Source organism: Trichosurus vulpecula, chromosome 4 (assembly GCF_011100635.1).
Source record: "Trichosurus vulpecula isolate mTriVul1 chromosome 4, mTriVul1.pri, whole genome shotgun sequence".
NCBI lineage: Eukaryota > Metazoa > Chordata > Mammalia > Diprotodontia > Phalangeridae > Trichosurus > Trichosurus vulpecula.
The window spans coordinates 431,089,583-431,114,260 of record NC_050576.1 but is presented as its reverse complement, the minus strand read 5'-3'; the positions used below and the strand labels follow the sequence as shown (position 1 = coordinate 431,114,260).

General features: G+C 45.7%; 1 protein-coding gene across 1 annotated transcript in view; it reads right to left on the bottom strand.

The window, feature by feature from the left end:
* Nucleotides 1-23,016, bottom strand: part of ANO7 (anoctamin 7) — a 46,214-nt gene extending 23,198 nt beyond the window's left edge. The window contains exons 1-11 of the mRNA XM_036755831.1: nucleotides 22,869-23,016; nucleotides 22,432-22,583; nucleotides 20,637-20,744; nucleotides 19,051-19,187; nucleotides 18,396-18,453; nucleotides 17,634-17,744; nucleotides 10,090-10,255; nucleotides 4,452-4,542; nucleotides 3,001-3,097; nucleotides 312-455; nucleotides 79-216 (exon numbers count right to left, since the gene is read on the bottom strand). Of these exons, the coding sequence (XP_036611726.1) occupies nucleotides 79-216; nucleotides 312-455; nucleotides 3,001-3,097; nucleotides 4,452-4,542; nucleotides 10,090-10,255; nucleotides 17,634-17,744; nucleotides 18,396-18,453; nucleotides 19,051-19,187; nucleotides 20,637-20,744; nucleotides 22,432-22,583; nucleotides 22,869-23,016 (1,350 nt within the window). The remainder of the gene's footprint in view (nucleotides 1-78; nucleotides 217-311; nucleotides 456-3,000; nucleotides 3,098-4,451; nucleotides 4,543-10,089; nucleotides 10,256-17,633; nucleotides 17,745-18,395; nucleotides 18,454-19,050; nucleotides 19,188-20,636; nucleotides 20,745-22,431; nucleotides 22,584-22,868) is intronic.
* Between the last annotated feature and the right edge of the window lie 1,662 nt (nucleotides 23,017-24,678).

Genomic DNA, 24,678 nt, shown 5'->3' with positions numbered 1-24,678 from the left:
CTGACTATCTCCTAGCACATAGTCTTTAAGAGCTCTTGTGGCCGTGTCTAGGGGGAACTGGGGTCCCTGCTCTGTTACCATGGCAACAATGATGGAGGATGACATGAAGAGGCGCTGCAAATAATTCTTTTTGGGAAAGTACGGCTCCTCTAGGTTGGTGATTGGGTTCCGCGTTACCAGAGGCGCCATGAGGGCGAACTGAGGCCGAGGCCGCTCCTGAAACAGAGTGGCAAAGCCCGACAATGGGCACGGTCAGCCCCGGGCATGGGGGAGGGGCGGCCGGCCAGTGCGGGGGAGACACGCTCTCTCACCTCGTAGTCCTTGTAGTCAGAGCAGTCCCAGCGGTAGGCCAGCATGGCACTCTTGCGTTTCCAGTACTCCAGAAATGTCACCGCCCACAGAGACATGAACACACTGAAGAAAATGGTCCCATTGTTGTCAAAGAGACGGCCGGTCTGTGTGGGGAACCAGAAGGGAGAGGTGAGCCGGGATGGAGAGCAGGCCTGGCTCACAGGGCTGACCCGGCCAGGCAGGAGCAAAAGAGGCCACCAACCCAGACGTGGTACAGGCTCTGGATTTGGATGCTGGGATCGACGAGGATGCAAAGAGCCAGAAAGCAGGAAGCCTGACAAACCCGCATTCGAAAGCATGTGCTTCCATTCCTTCTGCTTAAGCCTCCAAACCTTTGGCTAAGTGCCTAGTAGTGTTCAGTAAGTGAAAGGCAGTGTGGACCAGTGGATAGAGAGCTGGACTGGTTGTCAGAAAGATCTGGGTTCAGATGCTACTTCTGATACATATTGGCTATGAGACCCCTGGGCCAGTCCCCTAACTTCTTAGTTCACTAGGCAACTCTCAAAGCAGGGCTAGGTGGCATTGGTGAGGGGAGTTTCCATACTGGGAGGTCATTAGCCCAGTGGATTCCCAGGTCTGCTTCATTGTTAGCTAAATGTTCCCTATCAGATAGATAAGGAATGAGTGACTGGAGTTTTGGAAAGAAAGGTATCTGCATAAGCTCAGGGTTCTATGGAAGGGGGAGGGGGGATGGTGGGAGGGGCTGCTTCCCTAGGACCCTGTACCTACCCAAGAATCCTCAGTCCCCTGTCAGAGGCCCAGTCAGAAACTCTCCAAAGACAGAGCCAATCTGGAGGCCCCTTCTGACAATAGGGGGTGTCACCCTGCCAAAACAGAACTTGTGGTCTGCGCTTTCATGCTAGAGTGTGACCCCAGCCACCAGTCAGGCTGGGATTTGCCAGACACGGGCAAATGGGGTAGAAGGAGAGAGCAGGCTGGATTTTGAGTCAGAGGTTTCTGAGGCTTCCTCCCTGTATTACTCTGGACAAGCCCTGGTTTCCTCATCTGTAAAGCTTCCTGCCTGTGTGGTCCCTTCCATCTCTAGGGCCACAGTCCTCTGATGTAGGCATGAGGATTGAGGCCTGACCAACCTCAATTCAGAGGGGCTGACCATAGGGGAAGGATTGGGGGAGGGGGCCTTGGGGAAGGGTCTCCATTCATATGGGTGAGGGGCATGGTGCCCACTTGGAAGAAATGAAGAATCGGCGCTACTAGTCTTTTCCAAGGGGTGCCCTGAATCTTGCCTGGTCAGTATTGGAGGACACCCACTGCCTCCACTCGTACCCTTTCTTCCACCTCTGTTCCTCCAAGGTGAGGAGCTAATGTTGTGCCCCTCGATCCATTGCCAATCTGCCTCATTCACGGGGGCCCCACTGATCCCCACCTTGGTATTCTCCAGCCCCAGATGGGCCATTGTAACCCAAGTTTCTAGCCCAGCTTGGGGCATTTCGATTGAGACTCTCCCTGCATCTGTCATTCCCATTCCCCACCTCTGAGTATACAGGGCCATGCCCTTCAAGTCATTATGCCTGTCACACCCTCTTCCTGGCCCTGCTTGTGCCTTAGTCCAATAATGGGAGAAGGTAGCCTGAATTACTATGTGACCTTCCTTAAGAGGAAAAAGAGGAGAGAAGCTTGTTTTAGGATGGACCAGATTTTATCTGATTTGCATTTCTTAGCTGGAGCCAAGAGGGCTCTCTAGTCTTAGCCCAATGACTCACAGGAGTGTGACCTCAGGACATGTATAGGTTTCTAATGGCTGCAGTAATTAATGTAATCTGCTAGAATATTCAGGGCAAGGGTTTCAGCCCAGGTGCATCCTGGTGGGTGAATTATGGCTGATGGGGCTGGGAAGAAGCTAAGAGAATTGTGGTAAGGAAGCTCAGGACAGCTAGAAGACTGGCCTGTGGTCCCCAGAAAATGGGTGGTGGACACAAGCCAGCCTTGACTACTAAGGGTGATCATCATTCACACACAAGAGATGCTCAGCTGTAACCCATCTGACAGGGGACTTGGGAGATTCCTGCCTTTCCTCATAGGTCACTAGACAGCAGTCGCTGCACATCATCTGTGCAAAAGAACTGGTCACAGTGGGAATCCAAATCTATTGGAAGCCAGAACAAGGATGCTGGGAGGGCAGAGCAAGGAGACTGATGGGAGTCAGCGTGTCTGTAGCTTTGTCCAAAGGAGAGAGCCCACGTCTGGAGACACATGTCTAGTTACTACAATCAGCACAACAATCAGCTACTGGGCCACCTGTCCTCCACACAGCTGCCAAAATGAACTTCTAGAAGCACAGGACGGCTGTGAGCCCACCCAGGGGCTCTCCCACCCTCACATGTCTGACTCCAGTCCTCTATTCCAGTTGAAATGGACCTCAGGCTAGTCTCTGAACTCAGCCCACACTTTTTGCATCTGCCTTCAGGATCCAGGGAACTTAAAATAAGTTAACTTAAAATAGTTAAACTGCTCTGTTTTACAAATAAGGACGCCTGTAGAAGTCAAGTGATGACCTTGGGCAAGTCATATGACTTGAGAGAGTAGTTCCTGGTCCTTCTCAGTGTGGGCAGTTTTCCCCTCCCTCCTAAAATCACAGGTGTGGACCAAAAGAGGAACAGTTCCAGGCTCTTGTTGCCCAGGTGTATCTACCTTCACAATCTCACAGATGCTGGACAGCTTCCAGAATGGGCAGTCCCTGCAGATAGGACACATCTGGTGGTCCTTCTTAGTGTCACAGATGTCTTGCCTTGGGAGAGAAATGGGAGAAAAAAGAAGAATAGCAGAGAAAAAGAAAAGGCCTGATGGAAACCTAGCTGGACAAAGTCATATCCTGGAGCCTTGGGAAGGAGATCGATAATGTAGACATTTAGACATAACTTAAGGAAGGAAACAAGCATTCATTAAGTACCTACTATGTGCTTTATCTCATTTGATCCTCACAGAGGCCCTGGGAGGCAGGTGCTTAAGTAAAAGACATTGTCCAAAGTCCACTAGTTGGGTCCAAATTGTTTTGTATTGTTCCAAATAACGAGAAGGACCTATTTCTGGCTAATGAGTGAAAGACTGTTCTTCTCCCCTTATGGGGTAGGGGTGGGGGAGTAGGGGTTGGTGGAATGACAGTTGGGTGCCCCTCTCTGAATAACATCTTCTGCTGTTGATTGATTAAGTTTCTTACCCAGAACATCTGGGATTTCACAAAGAGTAGCCAGTAGGTGCAGAGGCCTTCCTGTCTGGGGGTGCGGGGACATGGGGAAGGGTCTTGACAAAACACTCTGGCTCCGTGTTGGAGCCAGGAGGTGTACGTGGATAGAAAGTCTGGTGATGAGATGAGGCAGGACCACACCAGTGATATTGCTCCCCCAGAGATAAACATAAGGGCAGGGGGCTGGTCCAGGGCACTGGGTTTGGGGTGTCAATGAACAAACGAAAAAAAGGATGCTTGACTCATTGTTAAGTTTAATTTATGTTATTAGCATTTTCTTTAGACAATCAACAAAATAAAGCCCTAATCAAAGCTGGTTCACAGAGATGCCCAAGGTATATATGGTCATGCTGAGAATTTAACAACTGCCTCCTCAGGAGGGTCAGACCTGGCCCCAGCATGCCTCCTGGTCTGGGCTCAAATTGGGGCTTTTCTACTCAGTATTTGTCACCTGGGTCCAGCTGCTTCCCTTCTGCCCCTGGACGGAAATCTTTCTCATGAGTATGTCTCCTCATAAAAAGAGATTCAATCTGTAAGGTCCCTCTGCTTTTGAGACTACAAATCCTATGACCCCCAGCTTCCTCGGGAGGATGGCCCAAGTCAGCCAATGAGGAGAGCCTGGGGGGAGGAGACCTCAGAACTGATAGCTCAGCAGCAAGAGTACCATTGACCCGTGCTTCTGGGTCACCTTGGCTAAGTGACTTCTACCTCTCTGGACCTGTTTCCTCCTCTGTTAAATGAAGTGGGGTTTGGATGAACTGACCTTGAGGTCCCTTCCATCTCTAGATCTGGGCTCCCAGGATACTGAGGAAATACAGATAGAAAGCTCCCCATCTCTTGGTTCGGTCCCCAAGAGGGATCTCTGTGTGTGCCCTGCCGAAGAGAGAGTGCTACTCACGTCGGGATATCTGTGTTCACGTTGAAATAGCCCACCAGGAAGACCACCGCCCCTACCACAGATGCCGGCAGGAGCCACGCCGTGTAAAAGCCTGAAATCAAGGAGTGGAGTGCACAGAGAGGTTCTCAGAGAGAGGCCCGGCAGATGGGCAGTGGCAGCCCCCCATGGTGGGGGCCTTCTTCCCTTCTCCAGCTTTCTCTTGTGGACAGTTACGTCCTCCACAGTCTGGCTCTGAACACTCTCCCCAGTGATTTCAAATTACTCCCCAACCTCACTCCATTTCTCCTGCTTCTGTGTACAGGCTGTCCCCAACACCTGGAATATTCCCACCTCTCCACCCAATCACCTCTGCCTCTTGGAATTCCCACCTCCCTTCCAGGCCCGACTCAGGAGCCACACCTCGCCCCTTTCCCCAGTCTCTTCAGCTGTTCTCACTCTCCCCTCAAAATATGTTTGTATTTTCTTTGTGCACATGTATTGTATTTACTTAATTGGGTAGACATTCTTGGCACTGTCAAGGAACCGCCATTTTACTGATGGAGACTTTCATTTTTGTCTTTGTATTCCTGGCTGGCACCAGGCATAGTGACTGGCTGAGAGAGAGAGACAGAGAGACAGAGACAGAGACAGAGAGACACACAGAGAGAGACAGAGAGCGACAGAGAGAGACAGAGAAACAGAGAGAGACAGAGACAGAGAGACAGAGACAGAGAGACAGAGACAGAGAGATAGAGAGAGACAAAGAGATACAGAGAGAGAGAGACAAAGAGAGAGAGACAGAGACAGAGTCAGAGAGACAGAGAAACAGAGAGAGACAGAGAGAGAGACAGAAAGAGAGAGACAGAGACAGAGTCAGAGAGACAGAGAGACAGGAATAGAGTGGATAGGCAGAGGTAATAGAGAGATGATAGCATAGAGCATCAAGTTTGGCGGCAGGAAGACCTGAGTTCAAATCTGGCCTCAGACACTTACTAGCTGTGTGACCCTGGGCAAGTCACAACTCCTGTTTGCCTCAGTTCCTCATCTATAAAATGAGGACAGACTGGAGAAGGAAATGGTCCACCGCTGCAGTGTCTCCACCAATTTGTCCATGGGGTCACTTAGGACTGGACATGACTGAATAATGCAGTGCTTCATAAACCGTCTCTCATCTGTGTGTTTTATGTATGTGTATGTGTGTGTGGGTCTCTGTCTATCTGTCTGTCTGCAATCTCTATCTCTTTATGTGCCAGCCCTGCAGTAAAGCCTGGGGCAGCTGCCACAAAGGGAACACATCTCATGACCAAAAGGGGAGTGTAGGTGTCATTGTATGATGAGAAAATCCAGGAGCCAAAGAGAAATGCAGCAAAGAGCTTTTGGGTAAAGATCAACAAAGGAAGAAAGAGAGGTAATTCCGTCATCAGAATATACTGTGAACCACTTGAGAAAGAGAAGATCAATCAGAAGTTAGGGGAACTGATGACAAGTGTGGCCCAGAGGCAGGATATGGGAGTGACAGAGGACCTCCATCATCCAGACTTCGGCAGGAAAACACTCTCTCCCAATACCAAAACTATCAATAATTTTTAGTGATAATTGCATCCTTCAAAAGATGAAGAGTTAGGGCTACCTCTCTCAAGCCCTAATCTAACATTCCCTCTAATCCTAATTCGTATCCCTAATTCTAACTCATATCTCTTAATTGATGTGAGTGCTAATTTTGTCTTCGAGAGGTAGAGAAACCAGAAAGGAGGGATTCTATACTGTACCTGCTTCTTGCCAGTAGGTAGAAACTGGATGCTAGGGGGTGGAAATGATAGAAATGCAGCACAGAAATCTTGTAGAGTTTGTGATAGAAGAGAGAAGGGCTGGGCAGAGTCCAACATGTGCCCTAGATTTTGGGACAGCAGATTTCAAAGGGTTCAAATAAAGGATGGGTAGGATCCCATAGACTAAAAATCTACTGGGGAAATCAGCTCAGAAGGGATAGGGCATCTTGAAAAATGAAATGCTGAAGATGCAGAGGGAAAGGATTCCAGGGAGAAGGAAAAATGAGGGTTATCTGAAGACGTCAATGTGGATGCACAGAGAACTCACCAAGCAACTTAGCTTTTGAAAATAATTAATGTTAATTAATTAAGCATGTGGAAATGTTTTGGATGACTTCATATGTATAACAGGCATTGTATTTGTTGCCTTTTCTGTGGTGGGGGAGTGGGAGGGAGAGAATTTGGAACTGAAAACATAAATTTTGAATTAAAAAAAGAAAAAGATTACACAAAAGATGGAAGCAAAGGTTGATAGAAGGCATGTCTAAGAGCATTGCAGAGTTCTATTAAAAAATGTCATGACTCCTAAAACTCAGAATGAGCTGAGGCTGGCAAGAAAAGCTAAGTACAACAAAAAATGTTTTTTAATCTGCATTAGATCAAAGAGGACAGTCAAGGTAGGGCTAGTGATGACCACTGCCAACAGAGAAAAACCCAAGTTGCTTTATTCTGACTTTGCCTCTATTTTCTGGGCCAAGAATGACCTTTGTACTGGAAATGAGAACTAGGGCTCCCAGCAAATTGATGCTTAAGCTGCGTCACCAGCACTAACGTCATTTTGCCTAAGTCCAAGTAAGGAGATGTTTAGAGGGCAATGAGCCTCCACTGATGAATCCTAGGCACTTGGCCCAGATCAGCACCATCCTCAGGTTCAGAAACAACTGGCAGATATAACAGTAGAGTGATTGGCAGTGATGTTGGAAAGAATAGGTGAGGAAGCAGAAGATTGGAGGAGAGCAGAATCGACAGACTGTGGGCCAGTGAACTTGACTTTAATTCCTCTGAAAGTTCTAGGGAAATAACAAGATGGCAGGGGGCATCTAGAAAGGGAAGCAGTGACTATGGAGAGCCAGCCTGGCCTAGAGAACATGTCATGCCGGACTAACCCCATTTCCTTTTTTTGCTATAGTTATTAAACCAATAGATTTTAGCAAAGTAACTGAGAAGCTGTCTCTTACTATTCTTGCAGAGAAGATAAATAAATAAGGATTAGCTCATACCATCCAGTGGATGGTATTACAATCCATGATAATGAATGATATTCCCACTTCTTCTGGTTGTAGTGTGGATCAGATAAGAATCATTGGAAAACAAAAGGTCAAGAATTTCAAAGTAATCAATTTTTAAAAGGGAAGGAAAGCAGTTTAGCAGTACCAGATTTCAAACTATATTGCAAAGTGGTAATCATGAAAATAATGTGCTACTGCCTAAGGAATAGAGTGGTGGATCAGTGGAATAGATTAAATACACAATACACAGTAGGAAATCACCATAATAATCTAGTATTTTTAAAACCCAAAGATCTAAGCTTTGGGGGCGAGAATTCACCATTTGACAAAAGTTGCTGACAAAAACAATTTGGAAGAAACTAGCCTTAGACCAACAGCTCACACTGTATGCCAAGATAACATCAAAATGGATAAATGATTTAGACATAAAGTGTGATATCATTAATAATTTAGGAAAGCATAGAAAAATGTACTGTTCGGGTCTATGGATAAGGGAAATTTTTGTCACCAAGCAAGAGATAGAGAGGATCATGGGAAGTAGAATGGATAATTTTGGTTACATGAAATTAAAAAGCTTTTGCACAAACAAAACCAATGCAGCCAAGAATATAAGTAAAACAACAAACTGAGAAAAATTTTTGTAGCAAGTTTCTATGATAAAGGTCTCATTTCTCAAATATAGAGGGGAACTGAGTCAAATTTATAAAAACAAAAACTATTCCCTAGTTGATAAATGGCCAAAGAATATGAACAGGTAGTTTTCAGAAGAAGAAATCAAAGTTATCCATAGTCACATGAAAAATGCTCTAAATCACTGATAAGATAAATGCAGATTAAGACAACTCTGAGATACTACCTCATACCTTTCAGATTGGCTAAGGTGACAGAAAAGGAAAGTGAGGAAAATAACAAATGCTGGAGGTAATATGGAAAAATTGGGACACTAATGCACTATTAGTGAAGTTGTAAACTAGTCCAACCATTCTGCAGAACAATTTGGAACTATGCCCAAAAGGCTATAAAACTATAAAAAAGGACTATATAACCCTTTAACCCAGTAATACCACCTCTAGATCTGTATCCCCAAAGAGATCAAAGAAGAGGGAAAAGGAAGTATAGGAACAAAAAATATTTATAGCAGCTCATTTTGTCATGGTGAAGAACTGGAAATGGAGGGGATGTCCTTCAATTGGGGAATGGATGAACAAGTTGTGATATATGAATGTAATGGGATACTATTGTTCCATAAGAAATGATGAACAGGTAAACTTCAGAAAAACTTGGAAAAATTTGCATGAACTGATGCTGAGTGAAGTGAGCAGAACCAGGAGAACGTTGTACACAGTAACAGCCACATTGTTTGATGATCAGTTTTGATAGACTTAGCTCTTCTCAGCAATGCAAGGCTCTAAGACAATCCCAAAAGACTCCTGATGGAAATGCTATCCACATCCAGAGAAAGAACTATGGAATCTGAATGCGGATCAAAGCACACTATATTCTTTCTTTTTTTGGGGTGGAGGGGTAGGTTCTTTCTCATGTTTTTTCCATTTCGTTCAGATTTTTCTTTCACAACATGACTGATGTGGAAAAATGTTTAATATGATTGTACATGTGTAGCCTATATCAGATTGCATACTGCCTTGGGGACAGTGGAGCAGAGGGAGAAGGAGAAAATTCAGAATTCAAAATCTTATTGAAGTGAATGTTGGAAACTAAAAACAAACAACAAAATTTAAAAAAAAGAAATGATGAGCAGGATAGTTGCAGTAGAACTAAAACTGGTGCAAAGTGAGGTGAGCAGAACCAGGAGAACATTGTGCAAAGTAGCAACAATATTGTTCAATTTGTACAATTGATTGATGTGAATGACTTAGCTGCTCTGATTAAGACAACTGATCCAGGACATCCAAAGGACCCATGATGAAAAATGCTATCCACCTCCAGAAAGAGAACTCATGAATTCTGAATGACTTAAATATTTTGTCTTTTATTTTTCTTGGGGGTTTTTTGTGTGTGCTTTCTTTTGCAATATGGCTAATAGGGAAATATTTTTCATGACTGCACATATATAATTAATATCATATTATTTGCCTTCATGGTGGGTGGGGAAGGGGAGGGAGGGAAAGAATTCAGAACTCAAAATATTCAAAAATGAATGTTTTTCAAAATGTAATTGGGAAATATTTAAATAAATAAATGTACAAAAAAAAGAAAGAAAAACCAATGGAGGAACCTTGAAGGTTACCTAGTCCAACCCTGTCATTTTGCCAATAGGGGAACTGAAGCCCAGAGAAGTTAGATGATTTGTCACAAGTCACACAGACAGTAAGTGTCAGAGGGAGGATTTGATCATACTCTGGATCTAGAACCAGTGCTATATCCACTTTAACATGCTGTGCAGAGGCTGGTGGGCTATCTTGGGTTTTCCTTTGGGGTAGGAGTTGTACTAGGTAGCCACTGACGTCCCTTCCAATTTAGAAACACTTTGGTTCTGTGGTTCTCTGACTCACCTCTCAAACCTAGGGTCCTAGGAAGGAGTGGTATGAAGATTTACGTCAGCATGGAGAGAGACAGAGCTGTGCAAGGGGTTGGACTCACCCAGCCAAGCAAAGTAGAGGGCTATCTTCTCTCCAAAGTACCTTCGGACATGATCCAGTGGCTGGTATTTCGTCCATTTGCGCCACCTGGCCCAGTAATGGTAGAGGATTTGACGCTGATTCATTTCCTCAGGGGCCAGTCCCCCTGGAGGGATTTGGAAGGGGCCCTGGAGAAGACAGAGAAACTTCTCAGTCTCAGGGAGTTCTGAAAGATCTGACATTGGCCTGAGACCAGCATAGCTCACTGTGATTGGAAAGATAGATATTACGACTTTGAAGAATGTTCTCTAAGGTTGAGCACTTGTCTTCCTACACAGCTAGGTGAAATTTCTCTAGCCAGTGAGTGATGTGAGACCGGGGAGGAAGATCAGAAGAAAAGGAAAGTGGGTGAGTGATCTTAAAAGATGCTAAATAAGGCAGAAAAAGGTTCAAGTTGTGCCCCAGGTGACTCCAGCAATGAACATTAATGTCTAGTGTGACGTGGGATGCCAGCCAGCCTAAGGTGGCTCTGATGAATTCCTAGCAACAGTGTTTCCAGGATCAATTCAACTCTGTGCAACTCCATTTATTAAGCTCTTACTACACGGGAGGCACCTTGGGAGGTAGAAAGATAAATAAGACGCTGTACCTCCCAGTAAGCCACCCACAGGGGAGGTCAGACACGTATACAGGTTACCACTCTTGATAAACAATATAGAATGTGACCGATGGCTGGGAGATACACTCGAAGAAATCCAGGGAGTTGTCTGTATTACTGACGGTTGGGAAATCTGGGAAATCAATCAATAAACGTTTATTAATTTCTTACTTTGTGTCAGTACTGTGCTGGGTGCTGGGGACATAGAAATAATTATAAGGAAATGAAACAACTCATGCCTTTGAGTTTATATTCTGTGGGGTGTAGGGAATGAGACGGCATGTAATTATATAAATATGGAGAGAATAAACACAAAATAATAGGCATGCATACATACAGCCTATATCAGATTGCATGCCGCCTTGGGGAGGGGGAGGAAATTTAAAACTCACAGTCTTATAGAAGTGATTGTTGAAAACTAAAAGTAAATAATTTAATTATTAAAAAAAAGAAAAGAAAAATAAAAAACCCTAAAAACCCTAGGGAGTTCACCAAGAATGCCTAGAATCCCTTTGGCTCCCAAAAGGCAATCTGAAGACTATGGAGGCTGATGAGAAAGAGAAAAAATGGGAGGCCGTGAATATCAGGTTCATTCTGACAATTGACTTTCGTTTCTTTTTAAATGAGCAAATATTCCCTGAAATTGGTTGAAGGGATTCAGGAACAAGAAGTAGAGTGTACTTTATTAGTCTTTAATGTTTTAAAGTTGAATTTGTATGTCAGCATCCTTCATTTTTAAGTTCTATTGGTACTTAAACTATGACTACTTCTAAATGCTTAGGTTCTGATCCTTGAACATAAAAATTGAATTACAGAATAAAAATTAACAAGTCAAAAATAAGTGTAAGTAAGTCAGGGAAGGAGGGCACTGATGAAATAGCAGGCAATGACTTTAGTAATATAGTTTTTTAAGGTGCTGGAGGAGGGGTTTTTGACAGTGGAGATGGAAGGGTGGATAGGGCATTCCAGGAGGTAACATGAGCCAATGGTCAGAGATGGGAAGGGCTAGAAAGACTTTTAGGGGTGGTGACTTACCCACTTTGGCAATAACATAGCATATGTGAATGGGCATAGTGGGAGAGAAGGCTGGACACAGGCAAACATCCTGATTTTCCAAAAAGGAAGAGGATCAAATCTACAAATGAGATGATTGTTTTCGTGGATTGCAAATTGGATGTGAGTCAACAATGTGACTGATGCACTCCTAGGCTGAATTAAGACATGGCACATTGTCCAGGACCAGGGAAGTGATCATCCTACTGCCCTCTGTCTTGGCAGCCTGCATCTGGAGTCTCGTGTTCAGTTGTGGGCACCACATTTGAGACAGGTCATCGATCAGCTGGAAAGCATCCAAGGGAGAGTGAGCAGGAAAACGGAAGTCTCAAGATCATACCACATACCAAGAGTTCCACTTCTCCACAGTATTTACAGGATCACCAAACTTGTTACATATATAGATTATCTCACAACAAGCCTGAGTTATGATCCAGATCTCTTGACTCCAAGTCTGAGCTCTCTTCACAATACTGCTATGGGGGAGGGGATCTTCAACTCACTTTCCAGTTCAGAAAGGCCAGAATAAAATCACAGAAAAGAAAAGAAAGAAGACTAGGATTGTAAAGACATAGTCAGACTTGTTGAACCTTTAATAAATTGTGAACAAATTTCTCTTTCAAATAAGAGCTAATCCCCAACTGATAAATGGCCAAAGGATATGAATTGGCAGTTTTCAGAGAAAGATATCCAAGCTATCAATAGCCATATGAAAAGCTGCTCTGAATCACTAATAATTAGAGAAATAAATATTCAAACAACTCTGAGGTACCATCTTGAACCTACCAGATTGGCTAAGACGACAAAAAAGAGAAAATAACAAATGTTGGAGTTCCTGTGGGAAAACAGGCGCGTTAATGCAAGTGTTACTGGTAAAGCTGTGAAACTAGTCCGATCATTCTGGAAAGCGATTTGGAACTGTGCCCAAAAAGCTTCTAAATTTGCAAACCCTTAGACCCAGTGATGTTGCTACTAGGTCTATAACACAAAGATGAAAGAAGGAGGAAAAGAAACCCTACGTGCAAAAAAGTTTATAGCAGCAATTTTTGATGTGGCAAAGAGTTGGAAGCTGAAGGGAAGTCCATCAATTAAGGAATGGCCGAACACGTGATGGCATATGAATATGATGGAATACTACTGTGCTATCAGAAATATTGAAGGTTCGTAAGAACCTGGGAAGACCTGTATGAGCTGATGTAAAGTGAAACGAACAGAATCAGGAGGACAATGTACACAGTAACAGCAGTATTGTAAAGAGAATCAACTTTGTCAACACAGTGACCCACTGTAATTCCAAAAGACTCATGATGAAATATGCTATCCTCCTTCAGATAGAGAACTGATGGGACTCAGGGTGTAGACAGAAGCGTATTTTTTTTCTGTTACTTTCCTCTTTTTGCTTTTTTCCCCACCCTACCTCTGCCCCCATCATGGCTAATGTGAAAATTTATTTCACATGGCCATACATATTGGTAATGGATTTTATTTTTCTTGCTTTCTCAGTGGATGGGGGAGGGAAAGGGAAGGAAGAGAATTTGGAAAGTAAAATAAAATTGAATATAAAACATTTCTCCTTGATTGAATTAGAAGGGGTATCTGGCAATTGGTTGGATTGAAGATTGGTCAGATTCCCAGGTAATCTTTAAAAGACAGTTTGAGAGCTGGTCAGTTTGAATGAACCTAGGCTTTGTGGAGTTTTTACTCCTGAGGACAACAGTGTAGGAGGGGATGGGGAATTTCCTTCTTTCTGGTTCCCATCAACCAAGGCATCTAGCAGCAAGGCTGCTTGATCAGCACGAGATATCCCAAGGGAGGGAATTAATTCATGAGAGTTTTAAACTCAGTTGTGAGAGAAGAGACACACATTTTTCTATCAGACACACTCTCTCCATACAGACAGGTGGTGACTTGAGAGAGGTAATCTTCAAGGATTGTGACCCCTGGGTGTAGAGAAGAAAGCTAGCTATGGATTCAAAGGAGAACTGGTCTTGGCAATTGCCTTGATCATGTGTTCTCCATATGTACATCCTGCTACAATTGTACTCAAAATTTGTATCCACTCTTTCTATGGATACTGTATGTATTTGAGGGGAAGGGAGCCCACGTTTATGGAGGTAGGGAATGTTTTGTAGCTAATGTTCTTACTATACCATTTTATATTGTCATTACATAGTAAGCTTTTTGATGGAAGGGACTGTCTTTCACCTCTTTTTGTATCCTCAGTGCTTAGCATAGTGCCTGGCACATAGTAGGTGCTTAATATATGTTTATTGATTGATTGATATTAGTAAAATATTTTTTCTTTGAATTAATTGTGTCTATGGACTGACTCCTAAGGGGAAGTTCACTGGTGGGGGCTCATAAGCTATAGTTTTAAGAATAGGTACTCACAGGTCACTCCTTGAGCCTCAAAGTAGAAGCTTCCCTCTGGTGAGCAGCCCAGAGAGCATGCTACAGTAGACACAGAGTGTATAGTAGTACACTCTCAAGTCAAAGAGCCTGTTCAAGTTGCCTAGAGTATAATAGAGGATAGGATTATGCATAGTAACTATGGTCAAAGGAGAAGGCTAGGCAAAGTGCTAAGAGAAATCAGAAGGGGGATGAGGTGGAGTGAGAAAACATTGTGACCTAAGGTATTAGGGAAGACTTAGGAGTCCAGATCTAGAGCTGGTGGAGACTTTCTCAGTCATTTCTTCCAACCCTCTCATTTTATAGATGAGGAAACTGAAGGCCAGAAGGGGTTAGGTGACTTGCCTAGGGTCACACAACTAGCTAGCAACTCTCAGAGATGGAATTCAAATCTGTGTCCTTCCTGACTGCAAAGCCAAAGCTCAGTTCACTCCCTCTGATGATGACACAGAGATCACTACCTGTACTCCATGCACAATGGTAGGCCCTGCTCTGTCATTTCTCCCTTCCTATCCCCCCCCTCCTATGGCTAGCCCCTATCTGTCAACTTCAGTGACTCATAAAGCTGACCTCTCTGTAGGGCTTTCAAATGTGCAAAGTGTTCCACTTGGATCATTTTATTGAAATCTTTCTGTGATCTTCACTTTAAAGATGCCTTCACTGTTCTTTTTTGCCTAGTTTTATTTATAAATATTTATTTATTTAGTGTTCTGGCGTTCGGGTTCACTCTTCTGTGGCATAAGGTACAAAATGTGACTTGCTCCAGGCCTCCCACCTTGAAGAATGGCCCTGGCAAGGAGCTAGAATTCCTGTGTAGAATAAGCTCTTCCTTTGGTCCCCAGTGATCTCTCTGGTCCGGGGGATTTCTACTCTTGTCCTGGGGCCTGGAATGGGAAAGGCTGCCCACTCCATGCCTCACTTCCCTCACTTGTAAAATGAAAGGGTGGCTCAAATCGTCTAGGCTCCTATGGCTATTCCCTAAGACTGTCTACAAGGTGACCAAGAGAGCAGGGGATTTGCTCAGGGTCCCAAAGTCAGTTAGTTGATAAGGATTCATTAAACATCTACTATGTGCCAGGCATTGTGCTATCTGCTGAGGATACCAAGAAGGGCACATCAATCAATGAATCAGTAAACATTTATTAAGCACCAACTGTGTGCCAGGCACTGTGCTGAGCTAACACACGAGTAGAAGAAGGACACACACAAGCACAATTTCTATGATGACAACCATCACTAGCATTTCTATATTACTGTGAGGTTTGCCAAGCACTTTACGTACAGTTCTCTCATTGATCCTCACAAAACCTCGTGAAGTAAGTTCTATTATCATTGCCATTTCACACATAAGGAAACTGAGGCGGATGGGTTAAGTGACCAGCATCATACAGTTAGTGAATGTCTGTGTCTGAATTTGAACTCAGGTCTTTCTGACTCTAGGTCCAGCTCTTCATGCACTGTGGCGCCCCCTAGCTGCCTATTCATCTTAATTACTTTATTTTTATAATGACTACCCAGTCGAAACCCCTGAGTTCTTAGCTTTTTCATAAGAAACACAATGGGAAGCTCTGAGTTATCTTTCTCTCCCCTTTCCCCTTCCTTTTTTTATCTTTGTATATCTGGAGCCTCGTGTAACGCCCCACTCCGGGCATTTAACAAATGTTTGTTCAGTTGAGATGAAATTGTTTGGCTGATCCCAGACACACACACAGACACACAGAGACACACAGACACACAGACACACAGAGACACACAGACACAGACACACAGACACACAGACACACACAGACACACACACACAGACACACACACACAGACACACACAGACACACACAGACACACAGACACACACAGACACACACAGACACACAGACACACAGACAGACACAGACAGACACACAGACACACAGACACACAGACACACACAGACACACAGACACACACAGACACAGACACACACAGACACAGACACACACAGACACACACAGACACACAGGACACACACACACAGACACACAGACACACACAGACACACACAGACAAACAGACACACACAGACACACAGACACACAGACACACACAGACACACAGACACACACAGATACACAGACACACAGACACACAGAGACACACAGACACAGACACACAGACACACAGACACAGACACACAGACACACACACAGACACACACAGACACACACAGACACACAGACACACACAGACACACAGACACACAGACACACACAGACAGACACACACAGACACACAGGCACACAGACACACACAGACACACAGACACACACACACAGACACACAGACACACACAGGCACACACAGACACACAGACACACAGACACACAGACACACACAGATACACAGACACACAGACACACAGACACACAGAGACACACAGACACAGACACACAGACACACAGACACAGACACACACACACACACACACACACAGAGTCAGCACGGACCCCAGCAGGGGTGTCATGCCTCCCTCCTGCCCCTTCATAGATAATCCTAGAGATACTCTCTGCATTGGACACATCTTCATGGACCCCAGGTAATGACGTTAGGAGTTGCCATTTCCCCCCCAGTGATTTGGCAGCCAATAACAACATTGTGAAGCAGCATTGTGCAGATCTGCTGTGTGGCATAACCACCTCTCTGCCCCCAGGGAGTTCTGGAAGACTCTCTTTGAGTCTTGAAATTGCTGACCTAGAACCCAGCCTCTGTTCCCTTCTAAACTCCACCTCTGCTCTGGCCACAATAGTCAATCCATTTGTGGCGTAGCTTCTGAAAAGGGCATGCAGATCAACTGTCCTGTGGCTCGTTGGCCCCACGATATGCCAAAGCACCACTCGCTCCCTGGCCACCTCCTCCCATAAGCGTTGTCTTCCCCTGTTAGAATGTAAGCGCCCTGAGAGCAGGCACGGTCAGCCAGTCAATTGAGCATTTATTAACCGCTGACTACGTGTAGTAAACATTTATTAAACGCTTACTTTGTGCCGGGCACTGTGCTTAGCGCTGGGGACACAAAGAAAGAAGGGCAAAAAACTCAGGCCCTGCCCTCGAGGAGCTGGTAGTCTAGAGGGGAAACAACACGTCAGTAGCTGGACAGGTACCAGATCGCAGACGAAGGACGTCGGAAAGGGGGCTGCATCCCTTTGGCCCTTGTCACTAGTTCATTCACTATCCCTAGGACTCCGAGGCCAGTGCTCCCCTTCCATGTGCCGTCGTCTTCCTCTATTAGAATGGAAGCTGCTTGTGGGCAGGGCCTGTCTCTTTTTTGTGCTCATATTCCCCAGTGCTTGAAATACAAGAAATTCTTACTGAATTCTTTCTCAGCCATCCATCCACCCACTGGTTAGTTCATTCATTCATTCATCTGTTCATTCACTGGCCGCCGCGCAGCCGGGTCTGGGAAGGGTGTGACTCACGTCATGTGGGGGGAACGCCGCATTGAAGACCTTCTCAGACAGCAGCTGCTCAATCCCAAACAGCCCTCTCCTTTCATGCCCGAAAGTCGTCTTCTCCAGGATCTCGTAGAGCTAGGGAGTGGAGGGTTGGGGAGGGGGGGCCGGTTGAAGGAAGGCACTGGGCAGCCTGCTGGGGTGGGTTGAAGGAGCACCCCAATTCCCTACTTGGACCCTATCCTCCTCCCCCATTTCTGGGCAGACACGCTGGATAGAAATACCTTCAAGAGGTGGCCCAGACCTTGCTGGGAATTAAAGCTGAAGGTGATATCTGCGGCTCCCGCAGATTGTAAAATACAGTCCCAACTAGGTGTGACCCTTTCGGTAGCTGGCGCAGGGAGGAGGAGCCTTCCGTTCACATATGGCGGAGACGGAATAGTAAACGCATGATTCCCTGAGCCAGACCAGTAACAGTGTCTGGCAGTGACACAGAACTCTGGAGGTTAAAAAGCACTTTCTGTCCCCTTTCTCCTTCAGTACTCCCCGCAGCCCCGAGGTGCGTTATGACTCGCATTAGGAAGAGAGCGCGGACTCGACCACTCGATCACACAACTGGAGAATCTCCGAGGAAGGATCTGAACCCAAGGCTCTCCTGACTTCAAGTCCGGTGCTTATTCCTCCTGCCAGCCTTCAGACCCCAAGCAAGGATTCCTAAGCTAGACCTAGAAGCCCAAGGCCCTTTTTGGTCTCAATCCCAGGGGACAAGAGACTGAGTCATTCACTTACAATCTGGTGCCTTTTGGTGCTGGCAAAGAAAGTCTTTGGATTGTCACTGCCCAGGAACCTGTAACCATCAGACAAATTGAATTCAGTGGACGGGCTTAGTGATTCAGGTGATGGCTGGGAAAACCCTGGAGATCTTGGGCTGCAGGAAGTCAGGCCATGTTTGCAGCCTGGGCTTGGACCTGGGGACCCTTTTTAGAAAGGACATTGATAAACTGGAGGAAGCGAAGAGGAGGGCAGCCAGGATGCTGATGGGCCTGCAGATAATGCCATCCCATGGGGGATGCCTTGCTGGGAGAGCTCTCTCCAAGCATCTGAAAGACGCCCTGCCCTGCTCGGTCTTGGAGAGAAGAACCAGGAGCAGCAGGTGAGAGTTACAGAGATGTCGAATGACATCGGGATAAAAGCCACCTAACAATGAGGGCTATCCCAGAGTGGTAGCCTCAGGAGCTAGGGGAGGTAGGGGAGACCTGGACTTTTTCAGGGGTGGATTGGGCTTTGTGGCCACTGAGGTCCTCCCCTCTCTGAACTTGGTGATCAAGTGACAGGAAGTATTTGGGACAGTGCTAGGAATGCCTGGAGGGGGAGTGAGGTTTCAGATGCTTTGTGCTTGGGACAGTCCATGGCCCCTGGAGTGGCAGAAGCCCCCACAACTTACCTGGATAACTTCTTCACCTTGAACAGGCCGGTGTAGTAGTCCTGAGGCATGTCAGGAACCTCCTCATACAGTGGGTCCCTTAGGCCTAGTTTTCTCATCAGTTTAGCAGACCAGTTAGAGGGCTGGCTGGGCAAGGCCTTCACAGAGACACAGAGAACCAACCATCACCCAACCCTCTTTAAGGATTTGTTTACCAGCAAACAGGGCTACAAGAAGGTTATGGATCCCAGATTTCATTCCTTCTTCCTACAGATCATCTCGTGCTCTGCACATTAGTCTTGGGGAGCTGTCTGGGGTCAAATAACTACCCAAGGTCACACAGCCGGCACCAGAGAGAGTCAGGGCTTGATTCCAAGGTCAGCTGTGTTTATACCTAAATAATATAGTTAATGTCTTTTTATTTCATAGGATCATATCTCTAGAACTGAAAGAGACCAGCTAACCCAACTCCCTCATATTACAGTGGAGGAAGTTGAAGCTCACTGATGTCCCTAATGGCACATAGGTAGTAAGAGATTTGAACCCAGGTTGTTCACTCTTGTGTCTTTGTTTGATGGGTTTGTCGTGGCCCAAGAATCCTCACCAGGTGGCTGGCTTTCTGGGAAGAGCCTCTCCGCTCTCAGAGAGGTTAGCCCAAATGTAGCCTCAGAAATTTTTGGTTTGATTGAGTCATAGAAGGTTGGAGCAGGAAAGGAACCATTCACGTGGTCCAGAATTTTTAACCTGGGGTCTGTGGATGGATCTTGGAAAAGAAAAAAATGACATCTTTATTTTCACAAACCTTTAACTGAAATTCAGCATTTCTGTCAGTTATGAATGGAAGAGACATTTCACAATTTGTCCATAGGCTTCAGAAGCCTTCCAGAGGGTCCGTGACACACAAAGAGGTAAGAGCCCCTGAGATAGTTCAATTCCCTTGTTTTACAGATGAGTAAATGAAAGCCCAGAAAAGAGAAATGACTCTCCCAAGATCACAGTGTCAGGAAGTAGTAGCAAAGTTGGATCTGACCCATGGAACCCTCATCCCAAACCCAATACTCTATGGCACCACGCTGAAAGCAGAGGCATGTTTCAGTCATCTTTGACACTTTTATGGTGCCTACACAGTACTTTGCATATATCAGACACTCAATAAATTGCTGGATGGTTGGAGGCTTACCTGTCAGCTTGTCTAGATAGATGTATAGAGGCATGGATGAATGGATGTTTGCCTAGATAGCCAGTTAGATAGATAGATAGATGGATAGATGGATGGATGGATGGATGGATGGATGGATGGATGGATAGCTGCCTGTTTCCCTGAACAGGTTGATGGATGGATAGACAGATGGCTGCCTACCTGCCTGCTTGCCTGGATAGATACATAGATAGATAGAAAGACAGATGAATGGATGGATGGATGGATGAAAGTTGGTGATGTGTATCTCCCCATTTTAACTTTACCACCTGCCCTGATAATCCATGCAGATTTTTTTCCTGACTCCCAATGACCGTGATAGAATAGTGGGCTTTCCATGAATGACAAAGGCTGTGCTTCTCTTTGGGAGATGGAGGATGGTCCTTCTCCCCTATTTGGAGATCTTTACCTGCAGGGGCATCTTCATCCTGAGAACCTCAGCATAGTAACAGAGAACAGTCCAGGGGGCGCTGAGCAAGGCATAGTGTATGGATCTCTTTCCACTCTTAACTATATGCTGGAAGAAGAATGACCAGAAAGCACATTAGCCCCTGAAAAAGAGCCCCTACACTGTGCATGGGGTGCTCGCTATAGGGATGGTCCTTGAAGAATTTTTAGGCATTTGGAGGGCCCACTTTACTCAATTTTGAGGGTAAAGAAAAGGCCCTCATCTCATCTGCCTGCTCAGAGACACTTTAACTTGATTTTCCGGGGGGACAAAGCCTTTCATTCTACAATAGATAGAAGGTTACCTGTTGGGAGAAGCAAGGTCCTCATACTAAAGTGTGAATGACTACTCAGAGCTCCTCTGTGAGGAGGAGGAGAGAAGAGGAGGCGCTGGGTAACTGAAGTGTTGGGGAGTCTGAGGACTATCATGGAAGGAGGCAGGGACACAGATTTCTGTCTAATGAATAATTTTGCCTCAGGTTGGCTCTACCAGAATTTAGAGACCCAGACTTTTGATCAATCAAAGAGAGTTGCTTCCAATATCTTGGATCTGAGATTTGAGTGGGTGAGTTTGTCAAAATGATTTCTTATTTGGGAATCTAGTGGAGGCTGGAGGACATTGTGGGTAGAGGCTCCAACTTAACTTTCTAGTTTTATAAATCATTCCCCCTAAAGACCTGGCTTTCTTGTTCTTGACTCTCAGTATGTTGTGTAATAGCATCCATGACCTCCCACATCCCTTCTCTGCACCTTTGCACAGGTTGTCCCCCATGCCAGGAAGGCCCTTCCTCATCACCTCTACCCCTTAGAATCCCCAGCTTCTTCTAAAGCTCAGCCCAGCAGCCACCTCCTACACGAGGCCTTTATTGCTTCTCTCAGCTGCCAGGCTCCTCCTTGCAAAATCTTGTGGTATTTACCTTGAATTTCTTTTGTACAAACTTACACATGTTGTTTCCCTTTTATAGAATGGAAATTAACTGAAGGCAGAGAGGCTTTTTTGTCTTTGTAGCCCGGTCTAGCACAGTTCCTGGCACATAGTAGGTGCTTAATAAATGCTTGTTGATTGACTGGCACATAGGTGCTTAATAAATGCTTACTGGCTGACTGTCTAGCATCGCTGAATCAGGGTCTTCTAATCTCTGCTTGGTTTACTGTGGAGGAAGGGTGGCAGGGAGGAAGCCAGGGGGCTTGGGTGACAGGCACTTAGTTCCCTAGCAATGGGGTGTTGTAAACGGGCCATTTACTGATTAAGGACAGCAGGCATCCTGATTTTATGAAGCTGTTTGTTGGGTTGATGTGACTGCTTTGGCCACTGGCCAAGGGAAACCTTAATCAGAGCTTGCCTCGGTGTGTGTATGTGTGTGTATGTGTGTGTGGGTGTATACGAGTGTGTATGTGCACATGCACACATGGGCACGCCCTAGTGCCCTCTAAGACTTTCGAGGGTGGTGATTTTTCCTGGATGTCTCTCCTCTTACTTGGCATGGCATCTTGTCCTGTCCAGGAATATTACTTTAGCAAGTATAGGAAGGCTGGATTGGGGAGTAGAGACACTGGAGGCAAGGTGACCCATTAGGAGCTGGCCCAATGGTCCTGAGAAGGGGAAGAGGGCATGGCCAGGGTAGAGCCCGGGTGGGCGCCCTTGGCTCGGTGCTCGTGAATGCTCCAGCCCATAAGTCTAGGTGAGGAGAGTAAGCAGGTGAGTGGGTGCAGGAGGTGGGAACCCAGCTGGGAGGGGCAGTACCAGGGCCACAGACCTGTTCCACCTGAAGTCCAGTAGCTCGGAGTTGCCTCAAGAAATTCAGCCTCCAGTTATGGTGCTCATCTTCTTTCTTCTTGGGCTTCTCATCTTTGGTCCTGACCTTATGGTCCTTTTTTGGAGGTCCTTCTTCCCACACCAGGATGTAGTCTGGGACAAAAAGATAAAAATGGGGATCCAGCCTTTGGGAGACTCTGCCCCCAACACAGATGCCCCCAGGCATACCCCCCTTTTCTGTTCTGGTCATCATGGGTCCCACCAAGGGGATATCAGACATAAGGGTTTCCTTTGGCTCTTTGCAAGGTTTCCTTCTCCCCCGCCAGAGATGGAGATAAATATCCCCTACCCCAGGGGGTGAGGGAAAATCACCAACATGGTGTGGCTCTGCCAGAATCCAGCTAAGTGCAGCAAAACCTGTAGTGAACAACAATGTACCTCCAGACACCCGGTCCTGCAAAGAAGCTGAAGCCAGCCTAGTAGAGGGGGCAGCCTGAGGACCACCCCCAGATGGAAGGTTCACAGAACAAGTGCTTTCTGAGGCATGGCTCAACCAGTAAAATTCCCAGGTCAGTTTCAGACACATGGCTCTTGGGCTCCGTCTGCCCGTCTTATACTGGTGATGAATAAATCTCTGACAGAGAAAATCATCCATCATTTTTTGAGGCCAAGTTCATGTATTTGCATGTGTCAAATTCATTGTATTCGATTCAGCTCCATTTTCTCATCTGTCAAGATCTTTCCTGAACTGACTTTGTCATCCAGGGTGCTCTCTTTCCCCAACTTGGGTCATCTTCAGATGTGATAAGCCTTTACAGAGGCAGAGGGGGATAAAGGATAGAGTGTGAAGCACAGCATATAATGTCAAGCTTTTGGGGATGCATTCATTAGTTTTATTAAAGATTTCCCCCCTCTTTTCCCCTCTTTTGGCATTCTGGGAAGGAGAGTTGGGAGGTACACAGTGATTATTTACTGACTGACTGACATTGGGAGATGTAGATGACAAAAAGAACATCTCAATAAAAAATATTTTTAGAAACAGAATGGAGGGAGAGATTTTGTCCAAAGAGGCTGAGCAGCCTTCAGCGCCAACAGGAGGCCAACCAGATTGGAAAGAACCAAGAAATGAACAAACCAGGAAATCCTTAGAATCTTATTAAATAAGGGACTGAGGGCTTTGACTGGTTGTCTTCTTCAACCTGGCAGAACGACCAGAGTTCTGCATTAGGCCCTGAAGACCTGGGTTCAGATCCTAATTCAAATACTAGCTTCCCTTAACCTCAGAGTGCAGCTTTCTTATCTTGTCTGTGAAATGCTGATAATACTAATTGCAGTCCTCAGCTCTCAAGGCTACTGTGAGATAGTCTATGGAAAACATGTTGCAAACCTTAAACCACCATCAAAATATTAGCTTTTCTTAGTACTGGCAACACATGAGCCTCTCCTTTTTTTAGACTTTTTCTTCCTTTGGTTAACCTGCACCTGTGACTTCATCTCTTTAGAAACTCCCTTGACCAACACAGATGGCAACTGCTCTGTTGCTCAGACAGGTGCATGGGACACTGAGAGTTTAAGGGATTTTCCCAGAGAGGCCAGAGGCAGGGCTTGAACAAAGTCCTCCCAACCCCAAGACTGGCCCTCCGGTGATTCAGATTTTGGGTAGAAGGGACCTCTGAGGCCATGTGGTCCGACCTCCTCATTTGATAGATAGGAAACAAGGCCCAGGGAGCTTAAGACCCAACATCACCTGGCTAGTGAGTGGCAGAGTCAGTGGGAGGATTTGAACCCAGACCCTCTGACTCTAAATTCAGCACTAAAATATGAAGGCATCTAGATTAGAAAAAAAAAGAAAAACGAAGCACAGAGGGCCACTAATTAAAGGGCTCTGGGGCAGGAGTGCTGCGGTATGATCATCCTGGAGGTAAGTGGCCCAGTTACCTGGAAAGGAGGGAAGTTAACCTGTCCGAAGCCCAACCCCCTCAGATGCTAAGGCAGGTCTCAGGTAGCCGGGAGGATTCTATTAGGGCTTGCATTTCCCTCCAGTGGCCAAAGGGGAAGCTACAGCAAATGTCAGAACTAGGCAGGTCCTCCCTGCCCTTGGCTTCCACAGGTTTCATCCTCAAGGAAGATGGAAGCATCTTCTTGGAACAGGTTTGTCAGCTATGGCAGAGATGTGTAGGTGCTTAGGTGTATATGAGGGCTCACAGTCAGAGACAGAATTTTCTTTAGAGAAAAGTTATATTAGGGA